This window comes from Lepisma saccharinum, chromosome 12, assembly GCF_977018435.1.
Source record: "Lepisma saccharinum chromosome 12, izLepSacc3.1, whole genome shotgun sequence".
Lineage (NCBI taxonomy): Eukaryota > Metazoa > Arthropoda > Insecta > Zygentoma > Lepismatidae > Lepisma > Lepisma saccharinum.
Genome location: NC_139240.1, coordinates 65,216,818 through 65,240,969, shown reverse-complemented (window position 1 = coordinate 65,240,969; position 24,152 = coordinate 65,216,818). Strand labels below are relative to the sequence as shown.

The 24,152-nt window shown below is 37.8% G+C and overlaps 1 protein-coding gene across 3 annotated transcripts in view; it reads right to left on the bottom strand.

Moving 5' to 3' along the window:
* Positions 1-844: 844 nt before the first annotated feature.
* Positions 845-24,152, bottom strand: part of Pgant5 (polypeptide N-acetylgalactosaminyltransferase 5) — a 68,119-nt gene continuing 44,811 nt past the window's right edge. For 2 of the 3 annotated variants that reach the window (XM_083132524.1, XM_083132523.1), the window contains exons 7-11: positions 20,096-20,276; positions 10,752-10,891; positions 8,847-8,945; positions 5,912-6,046; positions 845-2,005 (exon numbers count right to left, since the gene is read on the bottom strand). In XM_083132524.1, coding sequence (XP_082988650.1) covers positions 1,853-2,005; positions 5,912-6,046; positions 8,847-8,945; positions 10,752-10,891; positions 20,096-20,276 — 708 coding nt within the window. In that variant the 3' untranslated portion in view covers positions 845-1,852. Of the gene's footprint in view, positions 2,006-5,911; positions 6,047-8,846; positions 8,946-10,751; positions 10,892-17,961; positions 18,143-20,095; positions 20,277-24,152 lie in introns of all 3 variants that reach the window. The other variant, XM_083132525.1, reaches the window with a different exon arrangement.

Below are 24,152 nucleotides of genomic sequence, written 5' to 3'. Positions count from 1 at the left end.
TTCCCCGATTTTCATCATGTAGTTTCTTTTTCATTCAATAGATGGCAGAGGTTGTATGATCTTTCAAATCTATGACGTATATGTTTGTGCTGCTAAGTTTTTCATACCATTGAAGCATGTTTTGTTCAGTAATTTCTCATGTAAACAAACCTTCATTTGTTACGTCTTGCAAACATGTTGCATAGGAATGTTGTAGATGATTCTGCGATTGAAAAGTTGCTTTTCGATAGCGATGAAAAGGAAAATGTGGATTTTGGAAGGGGAGATGAACACGGGGGTTCATTTTATGTTAGTGAAATTGAAGAATGTAGTGAAAGTGAGGAAGAGGTGGCTGTGGCAGGAAAAATATAAAAGGTTGAGGAATGGAAATGGAATGCAACGATGTGTGTAATCAAATTTATTAGGTGAGTTTCTAATTATCTTTCAAGTAAACTGCATATGTGCATACTTATTACTATACTTCCACTTCAATATATAAAATTTTCACGTAAATTGCTTGGATAGTTTAAACAATATTTGACATCTTGTCTTGCTGTGCAACCTTCATGGGAGATAGCCAAATTTAAATGGTATTTCATGGCAAAAAAATTGGCATTTAAATGGTAAGCGGATGGGTTAACCCTCATTTTACAACCCCAAACATTCAGTTATCCACGAGCCTCCCAAAGAACTGAGTTTGTCCATACCACAATATCTTTGATGTGGACCTTGCTACGTTGCAGGTTGATAACTTCAGTTTCCGCCATCTTTTTTTCTACCACTGAAGATGTGGCTAGCAGCCAAGGATGGAGGGAGCAAAGGTATATACCAGGTATATGCAAAGGTTTTAAATAAAATCAAAATGCACTTTTTAATAACCATTTCCTTTACTGGATCAATCTTTTGTTGCACAATTTGAATCCTCTGACTACTGGAATGTTGCAAAACCATAGAAAGTAACCACCCAAGTAAATATACATATCAATAATTTATTTCTTTTCTTCATTTTTCTTAAAGTGCTTAAACGCAGCTTCTAGTAGCCATATTTACAAGGTAATACTGTAAAAAAAATAGACAGAATTTCCCTGTGATAAAATCTTCGGTTTTTAGATAGAACAACACAATGTGGACAGGACAGCCTCCACTGCCTTAATCTCCTTCAACAATGTTAAAACAATAATGGAATGAACATGGAATTACTCGTTAACGATTTCTACACTCATCACTTCAACAGATCACAGAAAGTACAACCATTCTTGTGCAAAACACACACACGCTGTAAACTCACACATGCATGCACATTTACTCTCGTTACCTGCGGCAAGCACACTAATATATTATGTCATTGGAATGTAACGATAAAATGTTGTTCAACCTCTTGTAACGAAATAGTGAGAAAAAAAAAGGCCAAGCTCCAATCTGGAGTTTTTGATGCCCCTAAAAAAAGGAATAACCTATAAATTATGCACAGTTGATTAACACCTAAAAGCAGTTTAAATAAAAACAAAAATTTTCGTTACCAAAATCCCCGAAAAGCCAGCAACATCTACCAGGTGCCCAATCAGAGTTGAAAACACACAGTTAACAATAATATTTACAGTCAGACTTTTTTGATGTGTATGTATATTATATATATATTATGTATAAGTTGTATTCCCTGGCACTAATCACTTCCAGCACTTACACCATTTATTTCCCATCCATTTCAATGTTCCGTCTTAAATATTGTTTTTTCTTCTTTTTTATGTACAAAATTGAGGCAGAGTGAAGAAACCCTGTGTAGTTTTTTATCAGCTGGAAAAAAATATCTGAGGCACTTCCAGGGAGAATGAATGATGTGTCGCTACAAAGGCAAATGGTACTCTGGCGAACGTCACTGCTGAGTCGCTTGCCATTTGAATTTGCTCTTCATGATCCACTGCTGCCCGAGACTCCTGTTGCATGGTCGCAACAGCGGCTGGGAAGGATCTTTGATGTCCGGTTTCTGAAGACAGTTGCCGGTGTTCACGTGCTTTATGCTGCGGTCCTGTGAACGAGTGTAATATTGAAATAATTCTGAGTCGAAACGTAATTAAAAAAATGTTTTAAGCAGGGTTGAGCTGATACCAGTTTGAACTGATAAAGTTTCCAATTTTCACTGCTATCGATACCGATGTTTCAAAATTTTAAAAATTGAGAGTTGTTCAAAATATTAGGTGGGTGAGTAACATATTTACCTACATAATATTGCACCCTGTTTTCTCAGTACAAAAATTAGTTTATAACCTTTCATTGAATCAGAAGGCGCAGGATCTTCGGACACAGAAGATTAAATCTTGTAAGCTTGTACTTCGCAACACCGTAGTAAATTTTCCAAAGTGTAATATTTTGACCACAGTGCACAAATCAATAACTACTGTGTTGCCTTTTTTTTAGACAGAAAAAAAATGTTCGATATACTGGCATGAAGACGCACGTTGATTTGAACTATATTCTATTTTAACATATATTCACGAGTATTTCGTGCATGCTACTCTTGCACCAAAGACAATTCAGTAATAAATGATTTTTAAGTACCGGTAATACTGACACAATTTTTTTTTAAAAAAAGCTTCCCATAATGGTCGCACACCATGCAAAGAAATTTTGGCTTAAATCTGCGGTGAAATATGGTATTCCACTCTCAATTATAAGCATCAATTTACTAGAGTTTTGCTTCAGAAGATTCAAGAATTACATCAGAATGTTAAATTACCCATTACATAATCACAAAAGACAGTTTTTCAAACAATATTGGTCCAAATAAATGGAAACTTTGAATTCTGTATAATTTACAGGACAATTAGATTCCACAAAAGTGTCAGTGCAATTTTTGCATACCCTGCAAAAGACCGAAACTACAGAACAGTATTGGCTAGTATCGGCAAATACTGATACAGCGGCACTGGTATCGACTCAGATCTACTCTCAAGCAAATCACTAGAATTATATTAATTCGTATTTTCAATAAATTAGAAATACAAGACTTTGTTACTTACGTGAAATAAGAATCTATTTTGTGCAACGACGTTTCGGAAATAACTGTTTCCTTCTTCAGGTTCTATTCTCGGCTACCATACCCTCGTCAAATCGTGTCATTCGTCAGGGGAAAGGAAACGGTACAAATTTCGTAAAGGTAAAATTTGGAAAACACTTCTAAAACCATTGTTACCCCTATGCTGTCTCTCATTTGTTAAAACTATTACTATAAAACCTTCGCACTAAAAGTCCTATGTACAACTAAAACATTAAAAAAGAAGGGGCACCTTCTTGTTACACTGTTCGCATGCAGCCTGCCAGTTGCTTCCTTGTCCTATGTATGAGGTTGCAGGCCTGTCGTCTCTCCCCTCCCTGACCTTGCACTTCCATTTCCCCTCCTCGTTATGTCATGTAAAATTTTACCTTTACCAAATTTGTAGTTTCCTTTTACCTGACGAATGACACTATTTGACGAGGCTATGGTATAGTTCGGATAGCCGAGAATAGAACCTGAAGAGGGAAACAGTTGTTTCCGAAACGTCGTTGCACAAAATAGATACTCATTTCATGTAAGTAACAAAATTTTATATTTTTAATTTATTGAAAATATGAATTAATATATATAAAGTGAGTAAGTCGCACATATCATGAATTATGAAATCACTAGAAAGTAATGAAATGAGGATTAGAAATGGATCATTCTCATTTCATTAATATGTGATGATAAGAGTTTCCATTTCATTTTCAAAAAAACTACCAGACCTTTCCCAGTTTTTTTGGGCAAATTCCCAATCCATTGTGTAACACTTTAACATGGTAATAAACACGTTTTAAGTATTAATCTGCATTTGCTATTCAAGAGATTGAGGTTTGTTGAACATTGTTCAAAATAAATGAGAAAAAAGAAACTTCATATATTTTTACACTGAAGTATTAACTCAAGAAGCTGGTTAAAGAAAAATGAATTTGCATTCCCAAATCCTGGTAGAAGCTTTTCAGTTTTCAAAATTTCCCAACCTTTCCATGACTTTTGCACTCCTAGGTTGATTTTCCAAACTCTTTCCAGATTTCCAAGGGATTGATTGATTGGTTTGGAGTTTTGACCCTTAACATGTAAATCTATCCCATCTTGTTATTGTTTTATTGTATTTATCTTTTGTTATTTTTTGTTTCTACTTTATGTTGTTTCAGTGTAAAATGGCCAAATAAGACTGTATCTGAAACTGAGTAAAGAAATAAACAAACAAATAAATGTTTATCATCATCAATCATCATATATAACTAGTTACACACAGTTAATCACTGATTTCAATCTCCTAGCTAAAGGCACTGTGGTAACACAGTTGTATCTCAAGTGCCCCCCAATAAAATAATTACACTGCTGTTTGTGAAAATTGCAACACCCAGAAATAATGGCCCAAATGAATCCAAACTCGGAGGATGTGTAGAACAGTGTAACAGAAATAAGTGATTAGGATTGCAGAGAGATGGCGTGCATGTGGGCTCAGCAGCACCCTCTCTTGTGTGACCGGAAAGGTCAGTGTTACGCCAAGCTCAGTCAGTGAAGAGCGGTCAAAAGAAGTGGAAATGTGAAAGCAACTGCTGGTATGCCTCGTCGACGTCAAATGGTGCAATATCAGCATGTGAGTGTGTTCGAACAGGGCAGAATGAGCGGTCTCCGGGAAGCGGGTTTATCATACCGTGACATTTCGGCTCGTACAGGGCATGCTGCTACGACAGTGATGCGTGCGTGGAGCCAGTGGATAGAAGGAGGTCGTACACAGCGACGAGCAGGTACTGGACCACGCAATCTGACCACAGCATGGGATGACCGCCATCTTGTCCGCATGGCTGTAACTGACCGTACAGCTTCGTCCACAGTGTTGGCTCGATGCTGGAGCACTACAACGGTTGTGGACCTGTCTGCGTCGACGGTACGACGATGTCTGCTGCGGGTTGGGCTGGTGGCACGCATGGCATTTCGTTGGCTTCCATTGTCCAGAAACCACAAACGCCTCAGACTGCAATAGGCACGTGAATGCCGTCGCTGGCATGTTAAGTAGCAAAATGTAGTGTTTTCGGACGAGTTCCGCTTAAACTTGTTCTACAGTGATGGCCGCATAGGTGTTAGACGCTACCGTGGTGAACGCAATCTGGCAACCTGCATTGTTGAGCGGCATAGCGGACAAACGGCAAGTGTGATGCTTTGGGGCACCATTGGACACAACATGCCATCTCCCCTCCTACGTATCGAAGGGAATCTGAACAGCAACCGCTACGTCAGGGAGGTTTTAGAGCCCGAGGCAGTGCCCCTCCTTCAGGCAACTCCACATGCCATATTTCAGCAGGACAATGCCTGACCACATGTGGCGAGGAATGTGCAAGCAGTCTTCGAAGAACGACGTTACCACTGCTTCCCTGGCCTGTACGTTCGCCTGACATGTCACCCATCGAACATGTCCGGGATATGGTTGGTCGGCAACTTGTTCGTCATGGCCCTCCTGCAACCATTGTTGATGCTTTGTGGACTCGCATACAAACCGCGTGGAGGGAGATTCCCCAGGAACATATCCAGGCCCTCCTTGATTCCATGCCACGACATGTAGAGGCTCTGTTTGCAGCACATGGGGACTTCACACCATACTGAATTCTCAAGGTCAGAGATCATATACAGGTCTGTAACCCTAATCATTTGTGTATTGGCATGTACCTAATCTGTGGTATAAAGTTCATTTCAATCATACGTTTCCTTCTTGGTGTTGCAATTTTCACAAACAGCAGTGTACTATCTTGTGATACAACAAAGGAGTCATTGTGCTATGTTAAGTTTTGTTTAAACGGACACGTAACAATTTAATGTTAAATGAAGCAAATTTAAAAACTGAATATTTACTGTTAATTTGTACAGATATTCTGACACAATCATGTAACGTACCTCTGTACTGTACACCCACGCCTGGTTTCCACCCATTCCATGGCACCTGACCAGTTTCACGGGTCCCTCAGGATTTGAAGCATCCAAGCAATTGTCGTCAGACATAATCTGTTGCCGTTTCGTGTAGGCAAAAACCTGCAAGGACAGAAGTTACATTTTAAAGGTGCAATGACTTCATAAAGTAATTTAGAATTCAAATATCTTTCAGCTGTAGTATACACAGTGGCTTTACGTTTATTCAGAATCTGTTCTACACATAATATTTTGATGACACATCAAATGGATTTCAGTCTTTCACTTACATTGTATACAAAAAATACTACGATCAATTTTTGAAATAGCATAGCTGTAAATACATCTATTTTACTCTTTATTATATTATTTTGTATTTCCTGTGCTTTACTCTTTTCATATATTTATAGTGATCATGTACGTTATACAGTATGTGCGCAAAGTATTGACGACAACAGCATTGATGTAAATTATTTTCGCGTTGTTACATAGGACCACCTATCTCCTAAACGACACCGTGAAAAGAGTTGTCGTTCATGGGCAGTAAACTACCACCTGCGATCTTCCTTTGTTCTTAGCTGCAAGTTTCAACTCGCTCAGTTTCGAGTGGGAGACGTTGTTGTACGTGCGCACGTGCGTGTGGTATTTCCTGTGAATTTTGGGCTGTTGTGTTGGTGTTCTGAGTTGATTTTGTGTGTGAAACGATGCCTTACAACATATTGAAGCCTGGTGATACTGAGCAGGTGATTGCCTTGTTTAGAGCAGGCATAAAAAGCACAGAAATCGCGACACAAACAGGTGTGAACCTGAGAACAGTGCAACGTTTGGTGAAACGCTTCAAGGACGAAGGTGGGGTCAAAATGCCTTGCCCAAAACCTAAGTCTGGTCGGCCTAGGAAAGTGTCTGAAAAAACACTGCACATCATGAAAAGGCAGCTAAGGAACCAACCTTCATTAACAGCTAGGGAACTGAAAGAAAAAAATCCTCTGTTGCTTGATAATGTGTCCCTCCGGACAATTCAGGAGAAGATCCATGATGACTTAGGGCTACGCAGTTACAGAGCTCGCCCGAAACCTCACCTTACAGAGAAGCATCGTAAGAAAAGACGGGATTTCTGTAAGCAATACAGTATCTGGACTGTTCATGACTGGAAAGAAGTGTTGTGGAGTGATGAAGCCACTTTCTTTGTTACTGGTAGTGGTTCCAAGCGAGTGTACCGTTCTCCCGGTGATGATCCCACCCTTCCTCAGTACACACATCCAACTATAAAACACCCTCCCAGTATTATGGTCTGGGGTTCCTTTAGTTATGGTGGTGTAGGAGAGTTAGTTATTCTTCCTAAAAACCAGACCATGAATCAGTACTCCTATTTTGAGCTCTTAAATGATGTTTTGGAAGTGTCCTTTGAAAAAAGTGGAGCATCTTTTTTTATGCAGGATGGGGCTCCTTGTCACACAGCCAAAAGTGTGGTTTCATGGCTCAAAGATGCTTGTGTCCCTTATTTTGATGGTTGGCCAGGACAAAGCCCCGACCTCAACCCGATTGAAAACCTGTGTGGCGTCAATACTTTCCGTGCAGACTGTATATGCACTACATATTTCATTACCATTTAATTCCTTTCAATATTAAACATTATTGCATCCAACCGATATATTGTGTGTACGCTTGAGGTTAACAGTGTTTTTTATGGAAGGTTAGGGCTATGCTCTAGGAATTATTAAAACCAGTGGCGGCGATTGGGTCCCAAAACCAATGTGAGGGGGAGGGAAGGTGCCAGAGACAGTATATTTTCCTTTGTAGATAAGATTTAGCATAGTGTGAGGGCAAAAGTGGCAAAAACGGGGGGGGGGGGGGGCAACTGCCGCCGCCACTGATCGAAACTATACATATGCATAAGGATGGCAATGATCCATTTGCACAGTTATAACAGTGGTGAAATCTAGAGTGCTGCAATGAGCGTTTTTTGCTCGAGCAGCAAATATTTCACACGGGCAATGCTAGATGACATTCAGAATTGGTAGATCTTACGTCTGAGTGAAAAACGCTAATGCAGCCATGGAAGTAAATCAAAACCAGAAGTCCGACAAATTCAAATTTTCCGTCAATTCTATACACACGAAAAAAAGTTGGTTTACTGGTGAAAAACCATGTAACATTGGAGAATACACCACTGAGTTATATACTTACTTTTTTATATTATAGGGATAAGACCGATTAATCGGTACTCTATCGGTATTGGCTGATATAGGCATATTGGTGTATCGGTAAAATTAACCGATCCGATATATCGATAAATATCCGATAATTTAGTGCAAAATTCTGCCATTTTGTTGTAATTTTTATGGATAATCTCCATGCCCTACTTTCAAAAAAAGTAAATGTCTAAATATGCAATTTCTTTTGCACTGCAGTCACCTTGAAACACACATTTATTAAGGAGTTCAACGAACCTTTCAGGTTCTTCAAGGACCATTTTTAATTTTATATCGGTATCGGTAAATTTTATATCGGTACTTTATCGGTAAAGGCCAAAATTTCATATTGGCCCATCCCTATTATATTATGTAGATATATGTTTGTGTGTATGCATGTGCGTGTGTATGACTATAGGTATGTATATTGTTATATGTTCACTATTAAATTACAATAGTGTACACAGCAGTGTAAGCTTTCTGCAAACGGGAGATATTTTCTGTTGGAGGAAAATCAATAAATAAATGCATGCATGCAAACGAGAGCAAAACAAACACACACACAAACCACCAAACCAAAGAACATAGCCTGAAAGAACTAATGAACAAAATGGTAAGATGAAAGAAATGGTAGAAATCAAAAACCAATACACCACAAAAGCAGTTTTCCAGGATAGGAAGCAGGTCGTAGGATTTCAGCATGTTCCTGAGTGTACAAAACAACTGCTTACCTGATTTCCTCCTAGACCATGGCAATAACTCATTCCTAGGTTTTCTGCACTTTTTCTGCCTAAAGTGTCCAGACAATTCTGAGTTTCAGCATTTCTAACCTGGAAAAAGACATACATAATAAATTTGTGCAACAAAATGCCTTTCTAGGAGGTTCGACAACCATCGGACAGCGCCACCTGCTCCCATCCTCTCCATCTGTTGACAATTCTGTCCCCTTATTACTCCCATATGGACAAGAAAAAATGATAATTCAATGCATTTTCCACGTAATATTTAGATTTCCACGTAATATTTAGAGTCTTAACACATTTTTCTGCCCCTCCGGAAATTTCTCTCTCTCCTCCTGCCATCACTGGTTTCTGGTGCAGTGTTTATGTTGTGCATAAAAGGGGCCTAAAAGTTGAGGCAGAAACACAGCAACAAGATTTCCTGTTCCTGTGCAGAGTTTCATAACGATATTCTAATAATAATAATAAAAAATAGAAAAAAAAAGTCAATCAAGACAAAATTCCCTGACTTTTCCTGGTTTTTCACCACCCTGAGTATGCTCCCACCCCACTTATTTAACCCCTTCCCTGCAGCAACGTTGAACGAAAGTCCTCCCAAAAATATATCACCTATGTAGAGATTCAACCGCAAATTTGTTTCATCGTCAATAATAACTATAAAAAGACCAGTTGCAAAATGAAGCTAATGAAAGCAAATGCAATTTATGTACAGACTCTGCCACAAACAAACATTCCGTATTACGTAAGATAATCACATTTAGGGAATGTGGGAGGTAGGGCCCCTGAAATTTTGGAGGTTGACCCCAGGTACCCATTGATTTGAGTTTGGCGAGCCCCAGAGCCACTTTATGCAGGGACAAGGTTGAAAAAATTCGGACCTTTGATGACCCACCCCAGGTATCGAATTTGGGTCTCCAGCATGGTAATCACCCTACCGACTAAACCACCACGGCTTTAATTCCATATTAGAAAAAAATATTTTTCAGGAACCGATAAAGCATCAGCAATGGATTGCTTGATTTCCAATTGCCTATATAGACTAATAAAAGCATGAAAAAGTGGAGTATATAAAAATGACTTGCTGCAATACAACTGTTAATTTTGAAATACCGTCTATATATGGATCCTTTGCAAAAAAAAGGGACCACTTATATAGAGTCTATATACAGGGTGATTCACAATTCCTAATACACACTTCTAGGGGTTGTAGAGAGGACTTAGTAGATCAAGTTTTGAGAAGGATCCCATGTGTGGATATGTACAGTTTTGGTACTACACTGATGACAAGATCACATAATTACACATTTCCTGCATCACGGTAGGCAACCCACATTGACGGAGGGTGACGTCTTCAATCACCTGATGTCATGTGTGCTGCTTCCAATGTCCTCTGTTTACAATCTGGTGTGCTTCGACTTCACATCAGTTGCTATTCAGTCATTGCGGAAACAGTACAGTATGGTTGAATACACGTTTGCTGAGAACACCAACATGTCAATTTACGGCGAAGCTGGACGTAGTGGTAGAGCTGTGTAACATCTGTATGCAGAGAGTTTTCCGAATCGTGTCACTCCAACACATACCATTTTTGCCCGATTAGAGCAACGGCTGCGAGAAACAGGTAACTTCAAAGTTAAATTATGTGATCTTGCCATCTGTCTAGTACCAAACGGTACGTTTCCGGACATGGGTTCCTTATCAAAACTTGATCTACTAAGTCCCATCTACAACCCCTAGAAGTGTGTAATATGAATTCTGAATCACCCTGTATAGATCCACCACAGGTAATGGGTTAATTTCTTACGACTTGCTAACTTTGTGGAGTTGTGTTGTAGAAACTGTACATAAGAATACTGGCTTCGAGGAAAAGCAAGTGAGCCCTATCCCTGCACCCACCTCTCCCAAATAGTAGTAGTCCAGAGGCATCTGAGATTCAGGATAGACATTCTCCAGGTACCAACGGAAACTCTTGCATTTCAGCTTCTCCCTCAAATTTCTCCTTGGTGATACGTCGCCCACATCAACAACCCTAGCACCTGTTAAAATGGAAAACATGAAAAGAGATTAGCAACGGTGTGCAGCTGTATTGCCTGGAAAAAAACATGGTAGTTTTGAATACCAATGTTCCAGAAAAAAACAGGAAAAGGTTAACTCCAGTTCAATATGGTACAGAGGTCATCCTGAAATTAATGCGTCCAACATAATAACTCCTCATATTGTTATCGGATTGCAATGAAACTTCACACACATACAATGGAATATGTTACCAACTAATGTAGACAATTTTTCACTTCCAGTAACTAAATAAACATGAATAGGAGATAAAAACAAAGTTGTAATTCAGTTCTTGCAAATAGAGGGGTTGTCACAGGCCATTGCCAAAATGGGGTAGTCAGTAATGCCCCAATCCCCTTACAGCCCTGATTTAGCACCATTGTTTGCCCCTCTCAAATACAACCTTTGCATGGACAGCATTTTCAATAGCCTTAATAGGTACCCAACATGTGTAACTATTTTGACACAAACTTTGAACTTCCATTGCAATCCGATAACAATATGCGAAGTTATTAAGATGGAAGCATTAATTTTGGGATGAGCTTTGTACAAAGAGACACCACTCTCTTGGCACTCGCAGAATATGGATTCTTTTAACAATAATCTTCCGATCTGATATACACCCGCCGCAAAATGACTTCAGACCTCATGTGAAATCTGCCGTAGCAACTGGTCTATCACTTTGTAGCCTTGTATCTAGTGTTGTTTTGTTACAAACATGGAATTCTTCCTGCATGAACAGATTATTACACAGTTCTGAAGCAATAAAGTTTATATATTCTCACATTTCAACAATTTGATCCCAACTTTGGGTTTTATGGAAAACTTAACATTTTCAACTTTTTGACGAAATTTCGCATTTTCCCCAGTTTGAAACCAATTTAAATTTTTAAGTCATTTTCGACTTTCTATGCATAATTAACCTCTGAAAACGCATTTAATCTGTTAAAATGAGTTTTCAGATATATGCTATATCAACTAATAGAGTACTAATTTATCACTCTCATTCCTACTGTATAATATCCAAACTGTATGGTGATAATGTTTTTGCTTCATTAAATCCTGTTATGGTATTTTTCTAGCAGAAATATTGGATCAATGCTTAATGTTACAAGAGACACTACATACGTTTACATAATTTCCTTTCTTAACTTACAAACACCTGTTCTATCAAATTGTGGTTTCCAATTTTTGTGAGAACTCCATTCACCACAGGTACAAATAAATGAAAAAATCCACAGGTTCTTAAATGTCTTCACAAAACTGACGCTAGGCCATATTACATAATACTTACGCTAAATATACAGCCTCAAAATAAAGTTGGAGATTTTTTAAGTAATAAAGCGAGTCACACAGAAAGTTGGATATGACCTACAGACCCTGATATGGTTAGTGATTAATTTTGTATAATTTTCAAATCGACGTGCCAATACTTTTAAGATCTATGTTAATCGCAATTGACAATTGGCTTCCCAACAGTTTTCGCAACAGGAACTGGTAATATTCTCACAAGTGAATAAAAACAATTAAAGTTAATAAATGATTAAACAGTACATACTTTTATTTCCCAAAATACCACACATTTCACAAATGCCTACTTATACCACCACTAAGTTATTATATTTACACGTTAGTAGTTTTGTTAAAAGAACAGTTATTCAACAAATTAAAACTTCACAGTGGGTGTTGCAATAACAATACTAAACCAGAAACAGATTTTATTACAATGTAAAACCAGTAAATAAGTTTGGCAATATTCGGCTTCCCTTGCTATACAGAATCAGGTGGAGTATTCAGTCAATGAAAAATTCACATATTATGCAAAATAACTGGTTTCTAATTTCAACATAAGCACTTTCCTTTCATGTCAAACTAATACTAAAAGCACAAAGAATTTTTGGAAAATATTTTTAAAAATACAGAATTAACTTTAATTGCATTTATATAAATAAAGAAGCTGTATTGACGTGCATTTGAAACCTGACTGAACAGTTATTTTACACAAACTAAAAAAATTCTCTGACTGAATTTTTCTGACCTTGTTTGATTGAGTTGCTGTTTTAAAACCACTTTATGCCCAGTAAGGCTAATCGGGACTGGACCTACAGTTTAAAGTGGGATCCGAACCACTATGTGCCTCCACCAGATATCGAACATGGGGACCCCTTTATTACAAGGTGACGAGCCTATCACTACGCGATCGGGGAAGCACTTTCTGACCCTGTGCCTTCTAATAAATTGGCACCTACGAGCCAACCCTGCATGGGGAGGGGGTTAATGTTATCCAATGAGCCCAGGGAACTTTACTTTTTTTAATGTATTGTATTCAAAGATATTACTTGTATTTCTGTTATTTAGTGTCACTTTTGGCTAATCATGATGATAAGGATGAGTAATGTTTAGATAAAATTGATGAAGAGACGATCACAAAGAACATGCTTGGATTAAAAGCCTTGAACTTGAGTGGTAGGATCGATATTTAATCACTTAGCCACCAAGCCGCCCAAAGATACGTAAAATAATGGTTTGCAACTGTTACGTGTGAAAATTATTTGAATTGAGATACATCATAATTTAGTATCAACATTCAATTGCATGTGGAGTTATATGTAAAATAATGTTATGAATAAAAATTTTAATTCAGCCTTCTTTTGCGTCATTGCAATCAAGGGATCCTGGGTTCCATACCCCGTGGAAGGCACATTACGTGGCAGTTCAGATCCCATTTTAAACTGTAGGTCCAGTTCCGATTAGCATATCTGTGCATAAAGTGGACCAAAACAACAATTCATATTCAGACTTCTTGGAAATTGGGCTATAAGTTAAGTATTAAATCATTATTACGATCAATCTTTGTGGTGATATTTATTCTCTGATGAACCTTCGTATGTGCATAAATTAACCACTGCATACATACACGACAGCAATAAACATTTTAAAAGATTCAATTAAAATATGACAATGTAATAAGAAAGCATACAATGTATACACCTCTTTAAAAAAAATATTCTAAATGTGTTACCTGTATCTATGCTTTCTTTTCTTCAAAGGCTTTCAAATGTTACAGTTGGGGAGAGATGTCACTATATGTGACTGACCCATATATAAAAAAAAAAATGAAAATCTCTAAATAAGTAACTTGAAGCGAAGCAAAGCAAAACAAAACAAAACACAACTATTCCTGGTAACACTAAGTAGCCTGTGCACAGAGTATCAATTGTACAGGGTGTATCATGAGTAATAGCGCAAAGTGACACAGTTGAAAGTACACAATAATAGAAGCAAAAGTGTCTGTAAATATGGGTCTGCAAACGAGCCGTTTTCGGTATAATTGCGAATGTGTGGTAACAAGCCGCAACTGACTTCATTGTTTGTAAATGTTGTCATACTTGGTAAAATGCTAATAATACAGTAAGGAAAGTCATTGGAGATCTCAATTGAACATTCTACTTACTTTAACAAACGTTAGTATGTTATATGTTACAATTACTGTACACTCGTACCTGTTAAAGGAGGTATTCAAAGTGTCGTCCTTTCATCTGGATGCAATATTGTATGTGATTCCGCATTGAGTTTTGAATTCTTTCGAACACCCCCGGTTCATTTCGGAATTGGTCACAAGCATGTACAATTCCCTGTACTGATTGTATCCATACTGTTTCATTATGCCACCTCCCGGAAATGTTCTGTTTTGTAAACAAAGAGCAAACCTCGGACAGCGCAAGGAGTAAAGCACTGGATGTTTACAAAATGAAATCAGTGACGACTTCTAACTGCACACGTGCACACATTATTAGCATTTTACTAAATAGGACGATGTTTACAATCAATGAAGACAGTGGCAGCTTGTAACCACACATTCGTAATTATCTCGAAAATGGCTTGTTTGCATACCCATGTTTACCGAGACTTTTTGCTTCTATTATCATGTACTTTCAACCGTGTCAGTTTGCACTATTACTTATGTAATGTGTCCTGAAAATATTGGGCTACTCAAAGTCTCAAAGAAGGAATTGATCCAGAGACTATTTTTGCACTTTATTTGAGGTTCAATTAAACATTTGAACCTACTTCCCAAACTTTTTCCATGACACCAGAACATATTATCAAGTTTCCTTGTACTAATTTCTGCCCTTGCACTATATTTAAAAAATAAAAGAACCGTCGCAGTCCAACAAATCTCTTTACTGAGTCGACTTACTTTTAAATAACTGGGGAGGTAACTTTTCAAGGAACATATTCAAGTAATATCTTGGTAATTTTGGACAACAGTTAGGAGGATGGGTCATACTAACTTATTTTTAACAGTTAGTGAAATTGAGGTTTGGCCAGGGATCGAACCTGGATCCTTCACATTCTGTGACAATGTTCTATCAGTAACCTATCAGTCTAGAAGCTATAAAGTATTCTCGGGACTTGAGACCACAAACATCTAAGACAAGTTGTTCCCCTCTTCCCCACTGGTATTGTCATCTTTGGACACCACTGTTTTGAACAATTTTGTGGGAATAAGGCGAACAATGGTGAATAGTGCAGTCACGATTTTAACCTTTTTGACACACAGAACATATATCTACACTTTCTTCTATTGTGTATAAATCACGGAAAACATTATTTGTTCTTTTTTGAGTGCTTATGGAAATGTACATGTTTCTACAATGTTTGCCAATTGTTTTGCTGCAAATATTTTATAACATGCCCACACACGATGGCAGCAAAAGTTCCACTTCTTTGTTTTATCTCTACTTGTCCTTGTGGCATGTGTGCTACGCTTTTGCTCATTTGTCACAATGCTCAAGACGAGTTTTAATTTTGGTATTTCTGCTTGTATCGAATTTGTTTTATGCTTGCAACAATGTTCGAGTTGTAACCCAGAATGAATATCAATGTTTCCTTATTGGCATAAATATCAATCCCTCCCGGAATATTTAGGAAAATAAAAGGAGAACAAACTGAAAACAACAACAATATTTTTTTTTTTCGAGATTCTTATTTCTTGGGGATGGCAACACTGACTTGAAATAAATTACATATAATTTTTCGTAAGTTATGTTGTGATTCTTATTTCTTGGGGATGGCAACACTGACTTGAAATAAATTACATATAATTTTTCGTAAGTTATGTTGTGATTGGCTATGGTATTTCCATTCGTGTGCATACCCACCAAAAGGGTTATTCTTCATATATTCTTTTCCAGATCAGAGTCTGTATTCTTCACCAAGTAAATAGTGATACGCAACAACTATAATAATTACGAAGCGCTGCAAAAGCGCATGCTAAAACACAAAATCTGTTCCTGGTTTTTAGGCAAAACAATAACGAATACACGTCACTAAATATTTACAGATTCCCATTTTTATTCCACCTGCAACATTAAGAAGCATGCACAACATTTTACAAAATACCACTGACATGCAGACTAACGTTACAACTCTCACCCTTATGTATGCGAGTATTAAAAACTCATACACACCCTACAGATGCACTGGTATACATATAGACACACGGGAAAAATAGGACAAAAAATGTTAAATGATCATGCAAATACACTCATCTATCCCACACACACACTTGCTTTCAAAGAAACTGCAACGTTTGTTTACTAATAATTCGATATTTGGATTTTAGGAAAGCTACACAAGCATATACTACACACTTTGCATATTTCTTAAATTTGTTTCTAACTCCTCAAGGAACTTATATTCATGTGGATTATCCTTCTACAGTTAAATTAATAAATATATTTAGTGATAAATTGTATTAAATGTATGTATTTCTATATTTTATTCCTCTGGATGGGGATACCTAAAGAATGCTTCATTTTTTTAAAAAAATGTAAATTTTAATTTGGTTGTTAAAATTTATTTCCTTACGCACTAGAGTATTCTTAATTAGTATATTTAGTTCTGAACGAATTCATTTGAATATTTTACGTTGATAATTGAAACTATCAAACTTGAAACACGATGTTAATGCAGAAAAGGTATAGCTATTGCAAAAGTAGGGAATACAAAAGAGGGTGTGGATAATACTAATAAATATAAATATTATCCTGTTGATTTTATAGAATGTCATTATATATAAGACTTAAATTAAAGGCAGTCATGTAGTTAGAAGACTACATAGATATAATATAATAATATAAATATAATAACGCCCCTTTTCATTTCTGATATGAGAGAAATGAAAAATGGTGTAAGTATATGTGAAATAAAATGGCATGTGGTATAGAATGTGTAACAGAAGTTGAAATTGTAAGGTTCTAAATATCAAATCAAGAGATATCAAGCTCTACGATGCCTTTCTCTTTAACTTACATGTCATTTAATTCTATGCCTACTTTATTAAGATTCAGATTGAACCTTACAAAAAATAATGAATAGTCTATATCAAGAATGATGGTAATTTACATATATTCTGATTTTACATTTAAAAATTATAGTGAATAGTGTTTTTTATTGCTAGGTTTCTTATAAGCTAATACTGATGTATTGTGTCAGCTAATACCACTGACATCACAAAAGTATCAGTTTGAATTTAATTACAGATTTTAATTTTTGTTATTTAACGTTGCTTTTATTCCATTTTTGGCTAATTGCACCAATTAGGATGAACGGAGTACTCACAAAGAACACATGCCTAGGCTGAAATTCAAACCCACGACCCCTGGCATCATTGTATGCTGTGATAACCTTTCTGTTCCGCAAGTTGTGCACAGCTGATGCGCAAACAACAGACCTAGGCATCGCGATGCACGGTATTGAGAAAACTGTCGAGTCAGAGTTACAAAATATAAATAGTTATTAAGAAGAGGGCATGAAACCTTCCTGATTGAACTTCAAGTTTTCTTGTACACTAAATTTAGTGCAAAACCTATTGTTTCACCAAAAATTTCAGAACATCAAAACCCACACAAAACTAATGTAAGCAAACAGGATATAAGTTCCATGAGGAGCATAGCATAAAATAAAGCTTCTCAATACTTTTTTTAATAACGATAAAAAAAAGAAGAAAAGAAAGCGTGTTATTGTGTTAGTTGACCTGTCTAACCTGGGTTAATGCTGTAGTAAAACTCTTTCCATTCATCAAGCCACACCTCAGCTAGCCGTGCGTTGTTATGATTCACAATTTTAGAAGTACCTCCGGGAAAGGTATAAGGGGTGGATTTGCGAAAAACATGGCCAACGTGGGAGCAAGTGGCTATTTCTAGCTTGCCACCACACATCCAAACCTACAAGAGCAACACATTCTTGGTTATCTGTGGTTAAGTGCAACAACATACACACACGCACAAATCGTGTTAATTCTGCCCTCCAAGTGCTCCTGCTAGCTTGCAACATAAACATTACCTTGGGTTAGCTATCACTCCAAAACTTAGAATGGTGTTCGTGAAATTCCTGCAATAATGTCTGCTTCGACTTCATTATGTCAGAATTAAGTTGCTTGGAAGCCTATCTCCTACGAATTGTCCTACAATTGTCCAGCTTTTCTGGCGATGAATGATGAAAAGGTTCTCTCGGATAATCGACCACGCAGTGGAGCCACAGTAGCTCAGTTGGTAGAGCATCTGGCTACTATGTGGAAGACTCGGGTCCGAGTCATTTCCCTGTTTCTATGTGCTTCTGAGGCTCACCCAGCCTGGTATCAATGAGTACCTGGGGGTAAAGGTGGCAGGGCATGATGCTGATCACACAATCCCAACTAGAGTACTGCATCGGACCACTTTCGCTCGCTCAAACTTGTACTAATTGAAAGGTGTGTGCGACTTACGTTATGTATATTAAAAGTATGTATAAAAATATATCATAAAATACTTACGTTTCGTGAGTATCTGTTTTACGCAAGAACGTTTCGGGATCCAACTGTTCCCTTCTTCAGGTTCTCATTCTGGGCCAGTATGATCACTGCATAGCCACCTCAATTAAGACAAGGATAGTGGAAATAGTAGATAAAACTGGATGAAAAGTTGATTCCATACCAACTGGCCCCATACACGTAAAACATCATGATCTATTCCTTTCCTTAAAAACTCCAACTACTAACAAAACCATAAAAAACTTTCACACACTAAACATGTTAAAACCCCTTCACAATGCCATGCTTGCCATGCAACTTGTTGAATACGTCATGAGGGCAAGCATGGCATTGTGAAGGGGATTTAACATGTTTAGTGTGTGAAAGTTTTTTTTTTTTTTTTAGTAGTTGGAAATTTTAAGGAAAGGAATAGATCATGATGTTTTACATGTATGGGGCCAGTTGGCATGGAATCAACTTTTTATCCAGTTTTATCTACTATTTCCACTATCCTTGTCTTAATTGACGTGGCTATGTAGTGATCATACTGGCCTAGAATGAGAACCTGAAGAAGGGAACAGTTGGATCCCGAAACATTGTTCTTTTGTAAAACACATACTCACGAAACGTAAGTACTTTATGATATATTGTGAGGAACACTCACAAAGAATACCCATGCCTGGGCCAGGGGTCAAATCTGGGAACTTCAGTGGCGAGATTGAAATTCAAAGGCTTAGTGCAGTCAAGTCACCCCACAACGTGGCCGTGCATCATGCTTTAGGATCTGGTTACAGGACGCACACAGGTTCGTCGCCTGGGAGAAGGGTAACAACCATTCTCCTGAGATTTCGGTCTGTGCATGGGACCATCGTGAGTAAATTGGGAAGCTACAAATGAGTACCGTAACTTGGTCATGGGAACCTAGAAGAATGACTGGGGGTTCTTCGTGCTGACCACGCATCACCCCGTAACTGGTTGGATTATCTCCCACCTCTGCTGAGGCATGTGGAAGTGAAGCTGGCAGTTGGTAGGTAGGCCCGAGCCATCAATGGGCTCCTGCACCATTATTATTATTATAAGTGTAGTCAGTCACTGAAACCAAAAAGTTTTAAAATTTTCAGTTCTAGAAATCATCCAATGCAATACAATTCAAGATGATGGAAATCTGAGAAGATAGGCTTTATTACAAGCATGAATAACTCGCTACGATAATTACCGTAAACCAACAGCAGTTATTTGCGTACAAGCTTCTTCTGTTTCACAACACCATTCTTAAGTTCACTTCTCATACATTCCAACCATTAACCCAAGGCACTGAGGTATCTATATGGCAGCCTCCGTAATAACATATTATACAGAAACACTTTGAAACTTGGTCATTTTCATCTACCTGGATTCATTGCATAATAGAAATCACGCCACTCATCCATCCAGACTTCCGCAACACGGGCTGCATTATGCAAAACAATTTTGGACACACCCCCTGGGAACGTGTAGGGAGATTTGTCTCGAAAGACATGCCCCACGTGGGAGCAAGGAATGATTTCCAAAATGCCACCACACTGCCACACCTGCAAACAATTTCCTCCATTAAAATTCATTTCCATCGCAGACATGAACAAATCACCACAACAGAAGATATTTTTATACGAGGGTAAGTCATTCAATAACAGGAATTTTATTCTAAACTTCATGGAGATTTATGCACACCGAAAATTTGTATTTCAGGACTCAAAATGGTTTCTTAGCAACACGCCATAAAGGTTTCGTGAGGATCGAGCAGTATGCACCTGTGCAGTAGCGCGTACAACATGGCTGCTCCACTGTTGACTTGCACTGTAACGTTATTCATTTTTTTGTGGTCAGAGGGAGTAAATCCTTCTGATATCTCCAGCAGAACGAAGGTTCATTGCAGACGCAATTGTTTAAGTCAGGATAGTGTGTACTAAATTAACATATTCACTGTTCGACCTGTTGTTTCACCTCAGTTGCCAAGCAAACTGGCTCCCCATTCTGGTGTTCCATCACTGACATTTCGTCTTCAGTTTTCAAAATGGATCTTTCCACCTATTCATACACTCTCCCCCGACTTAAACAATTGTCTTGTCTCCGTACAGAACCTTCATTCTGCTGTAGATTTCAGAAGGTTTCACTCCCTCTAAACATAAAAAAGGAATAACACTTCGTTGCTCTTCTACGGTGGAAGTCAATAGTGGATCGGCCATGTTGTAGGAGCTACTGTACAAGCGCAAACTTCTCGGTCGTCACGAAACCTTTATGGTGTGTTGCTAAGGAACCATTTTGAGTCCCAACATACAAATTTTCATTGTGCATAAATCTCGAAGTTTAGAATAATATTCCTGTTATTTAATGACTTACCCTCGCAGTTAATTGACATGTGGTACTCACCTTTCGGCATGGTCTGCGTGTCTGCTGCTACTTAAATTAAAGGCAGTCATGTAGTTAGAAGACTACATCATTAATGAAAAACATGCATAAATCCGGAGAAACTAGTACTCACTACTTTATCCACAAAACTGTTTTTCCTTCTTCGTTCTATTAATTTCAGTGGCCACTGCCACCATCCCCGTTGGAACTTGCTGTTCTTGTGTACTTGTGGCAGTGGCCACTGAAATTAATAGAACGAAGAAGGAAAAACAGTTTTGTGGATAAAGTGAGTACTAAGTTTCTCCGTATTTATATACTACTGCGTCTCTCTTTTTCCAATTATGACAAACATGCATATTATAACTCGAAACACTCTGTTTCTCTTAACCCTTGTTACCACTACAAAACAGTCAACAAAAACATCCAGTGAAAAACAGTTACATTTTCCTGCAAAATGCATTCAATCTTGAACACCTCTGGTCTCAATAGAGAAAAATGTTACCAAATCTTCCAACATATTAGTTTCCTTATTTAGTTTTTCCAGTGATCACCTGAAAATCGAAAATCAATGTTCCACTGTATTAGTATGGAGAGATGTCAATCATAGGTGCTAATTTTAAATCAACCTCCCTTACCTTCATAACTGATTGATTGATTAAAATAAAACTTTTGGGTGTGTCAACACTTGGGTTATTTGCATCCATCACATTATACATGTAACAAACTTGAGAGTTTAATGTTTTATATTTGTAAGAAGTTAAGATTTATAAAATGTTTGTTACTTCAAATAATGTGCAAGTTGTCACAGACAACTATAGTTAGATTGATACAGTTGTGTTTGGAACTTGTATATATGTTTATAAATACGTCATAATATGTTCGTGTTGACGTCACTTTCTCATCTCAGCAGAGGAAGTGAACCCACCTGACGACAGACTCAGTTAGAAAACTGGTGAAGGTGAGAAATCAACAGAAACGTGGTAACGGTTAATGGAATGCCCGAATAGTGTAATTGGTAATTAATTTCGTTTCATTCTGGCTATACTCGGAAATAACAATTAAGTACAGAAACTTTCGCGTATTTAAGTTTGTTTTGTCCAACGTTAATTCTATATGCAAGTGTGTTTAGTGATTGTGATGTGATTTAATATGCTATAGAATTGTTCCTCTTCAGACAGAAACGTAAGCGAATCTGTACCTTGCTTGTAAGTTCACATACGATAGGAAATATAAGGGATTATAAAACTGCGTTTAACTTTGAATACTGTGTTGTGTTTCTTTTCTACCCAGCAAGACCTGATGATTTGCAAAGATTCTCATGTTCCTGACTAAAGGAGTAGCGGACTAACTTTCTGACGACTGGTGTACAATCGGGGGACGTTGCGTACGAGGCCCAGCTCATTACCGTAACTAAAATCAAAACTTTTCTCCGAGGGGAAAAATCTCCTTACCCACGTTAAAAGCTGAGGCTGTAGGGGGCACTCCGCATATACATGGACAAAACACAGGACTCTACAGAGGATTATACTGTCTGGAGGCCCAGATGCCAGAGCCTCGTTGGCCTGCAAGGCTGCAGTTACTGAAACATGGAAGAGAGTACTCTCACCCTCACAACTCATCAAAGCCCTCACCTTCACAAGTCTTATAGAGGGTGAGCTCTGCCCTCATGAGAGTCCCTCCGGATTGTGAACACCTCTGGTTTCAACAGAGCACGTTTTAGTTCTTTTACCCTGAAACAACGTAACGTAATTCCTTTGTTATAATAACTATCAGACTAGCAAAAAGAATTACTAAAGCTCTGAATTTCAAAAGGGTAATATACAGGGTGGCACACAAAATTCTCCCCAGTTTGTTTTTGGATAAAAACTACATTATAAAGAAGCTTTCAATGAAATACATATCACAAATGTACTACTGCAATATATGCTCAATATGACCACCGTTGTTATTTTTTACCTCAGTCAAGCCAACACTAATGTTACCAATTACCCTACGGTACACGAGTCCCGTAATTTCACTGCAAGCTTGGATAACTTTTTCATGAAGCACTTGTGGATTCTCAATTGCCCAGAAGTGCACACTTTGTTTGTAAACCACACCATCCAACTAAATGTAAGTGCCTAGACAGAAAACGAAATGTTGTTCAGTGCTGTGTCGTTATCCTCAGCCCAATGAACAAAGGTCATTCTCTACCGTTTGTGTTCATTTTTGCAAAACTGTAATCTCGTACGAATACATATGGAGATCATTTTTCAGAATCCGTTGATATCTTGATATCCCTAGTTGTCATGCTGCTTTTGTAACAGATTTGAGGTGAACTCATCTGAACAGTGACTCAAACATCTTTAATAACCTCGCACAGGTTTGGGACGATCACGCTTCGATTCCAATACTGTTCCTTCCATTCAAAACTTTTCTTGCAGTTTGTGGATGTTTTTCTAGAGGGGCCTCACCGAGTATCGGAATGTGTACGAAAATGTCAACATTTTTTTTGTTTCAGCAAAAAATAAGAGTTGCTGAATGCTGTTGCATCGTAAGTCTTCCATTGTCTGCCATGTTGTCTTCTCTAGCCCCCTAGCAACAGCATCATCAATTACGCTTCACATTTCACCATGCAACTTTTCCAATGACTACTGAAACTGCTGTTGACACACATGACGCCATTGTCTATCTCAGATTCAGGGGAAAAAATGGGGGATCATTTTATGCGCCACCTGCATTTTACTGTAACAGAATTATCTTTGGGAACTTTAATATCAAATAACTCCAAACTGTTTAAATTTACAGAATACACTGAATGTGATGGTAACTAAGGGCTTGGTAACATAACATGCGTTGACATCTCACTATATTAAATTACACTGGGGTACATTAGATCACACATAAATTGCAACACACACTTTCTGTTTACTCTTAAAAATGATTAGTTCATGCTCTTTGGGCAAATACTAAAAGGGGCAAACTATTGATCTAAATGTTTGTAGATAGACCCAAATTTTTGGTTCTTGGTAGGATAAAAACAACACATTTAACTGTCAAACTGACAATTTAACTTAAGC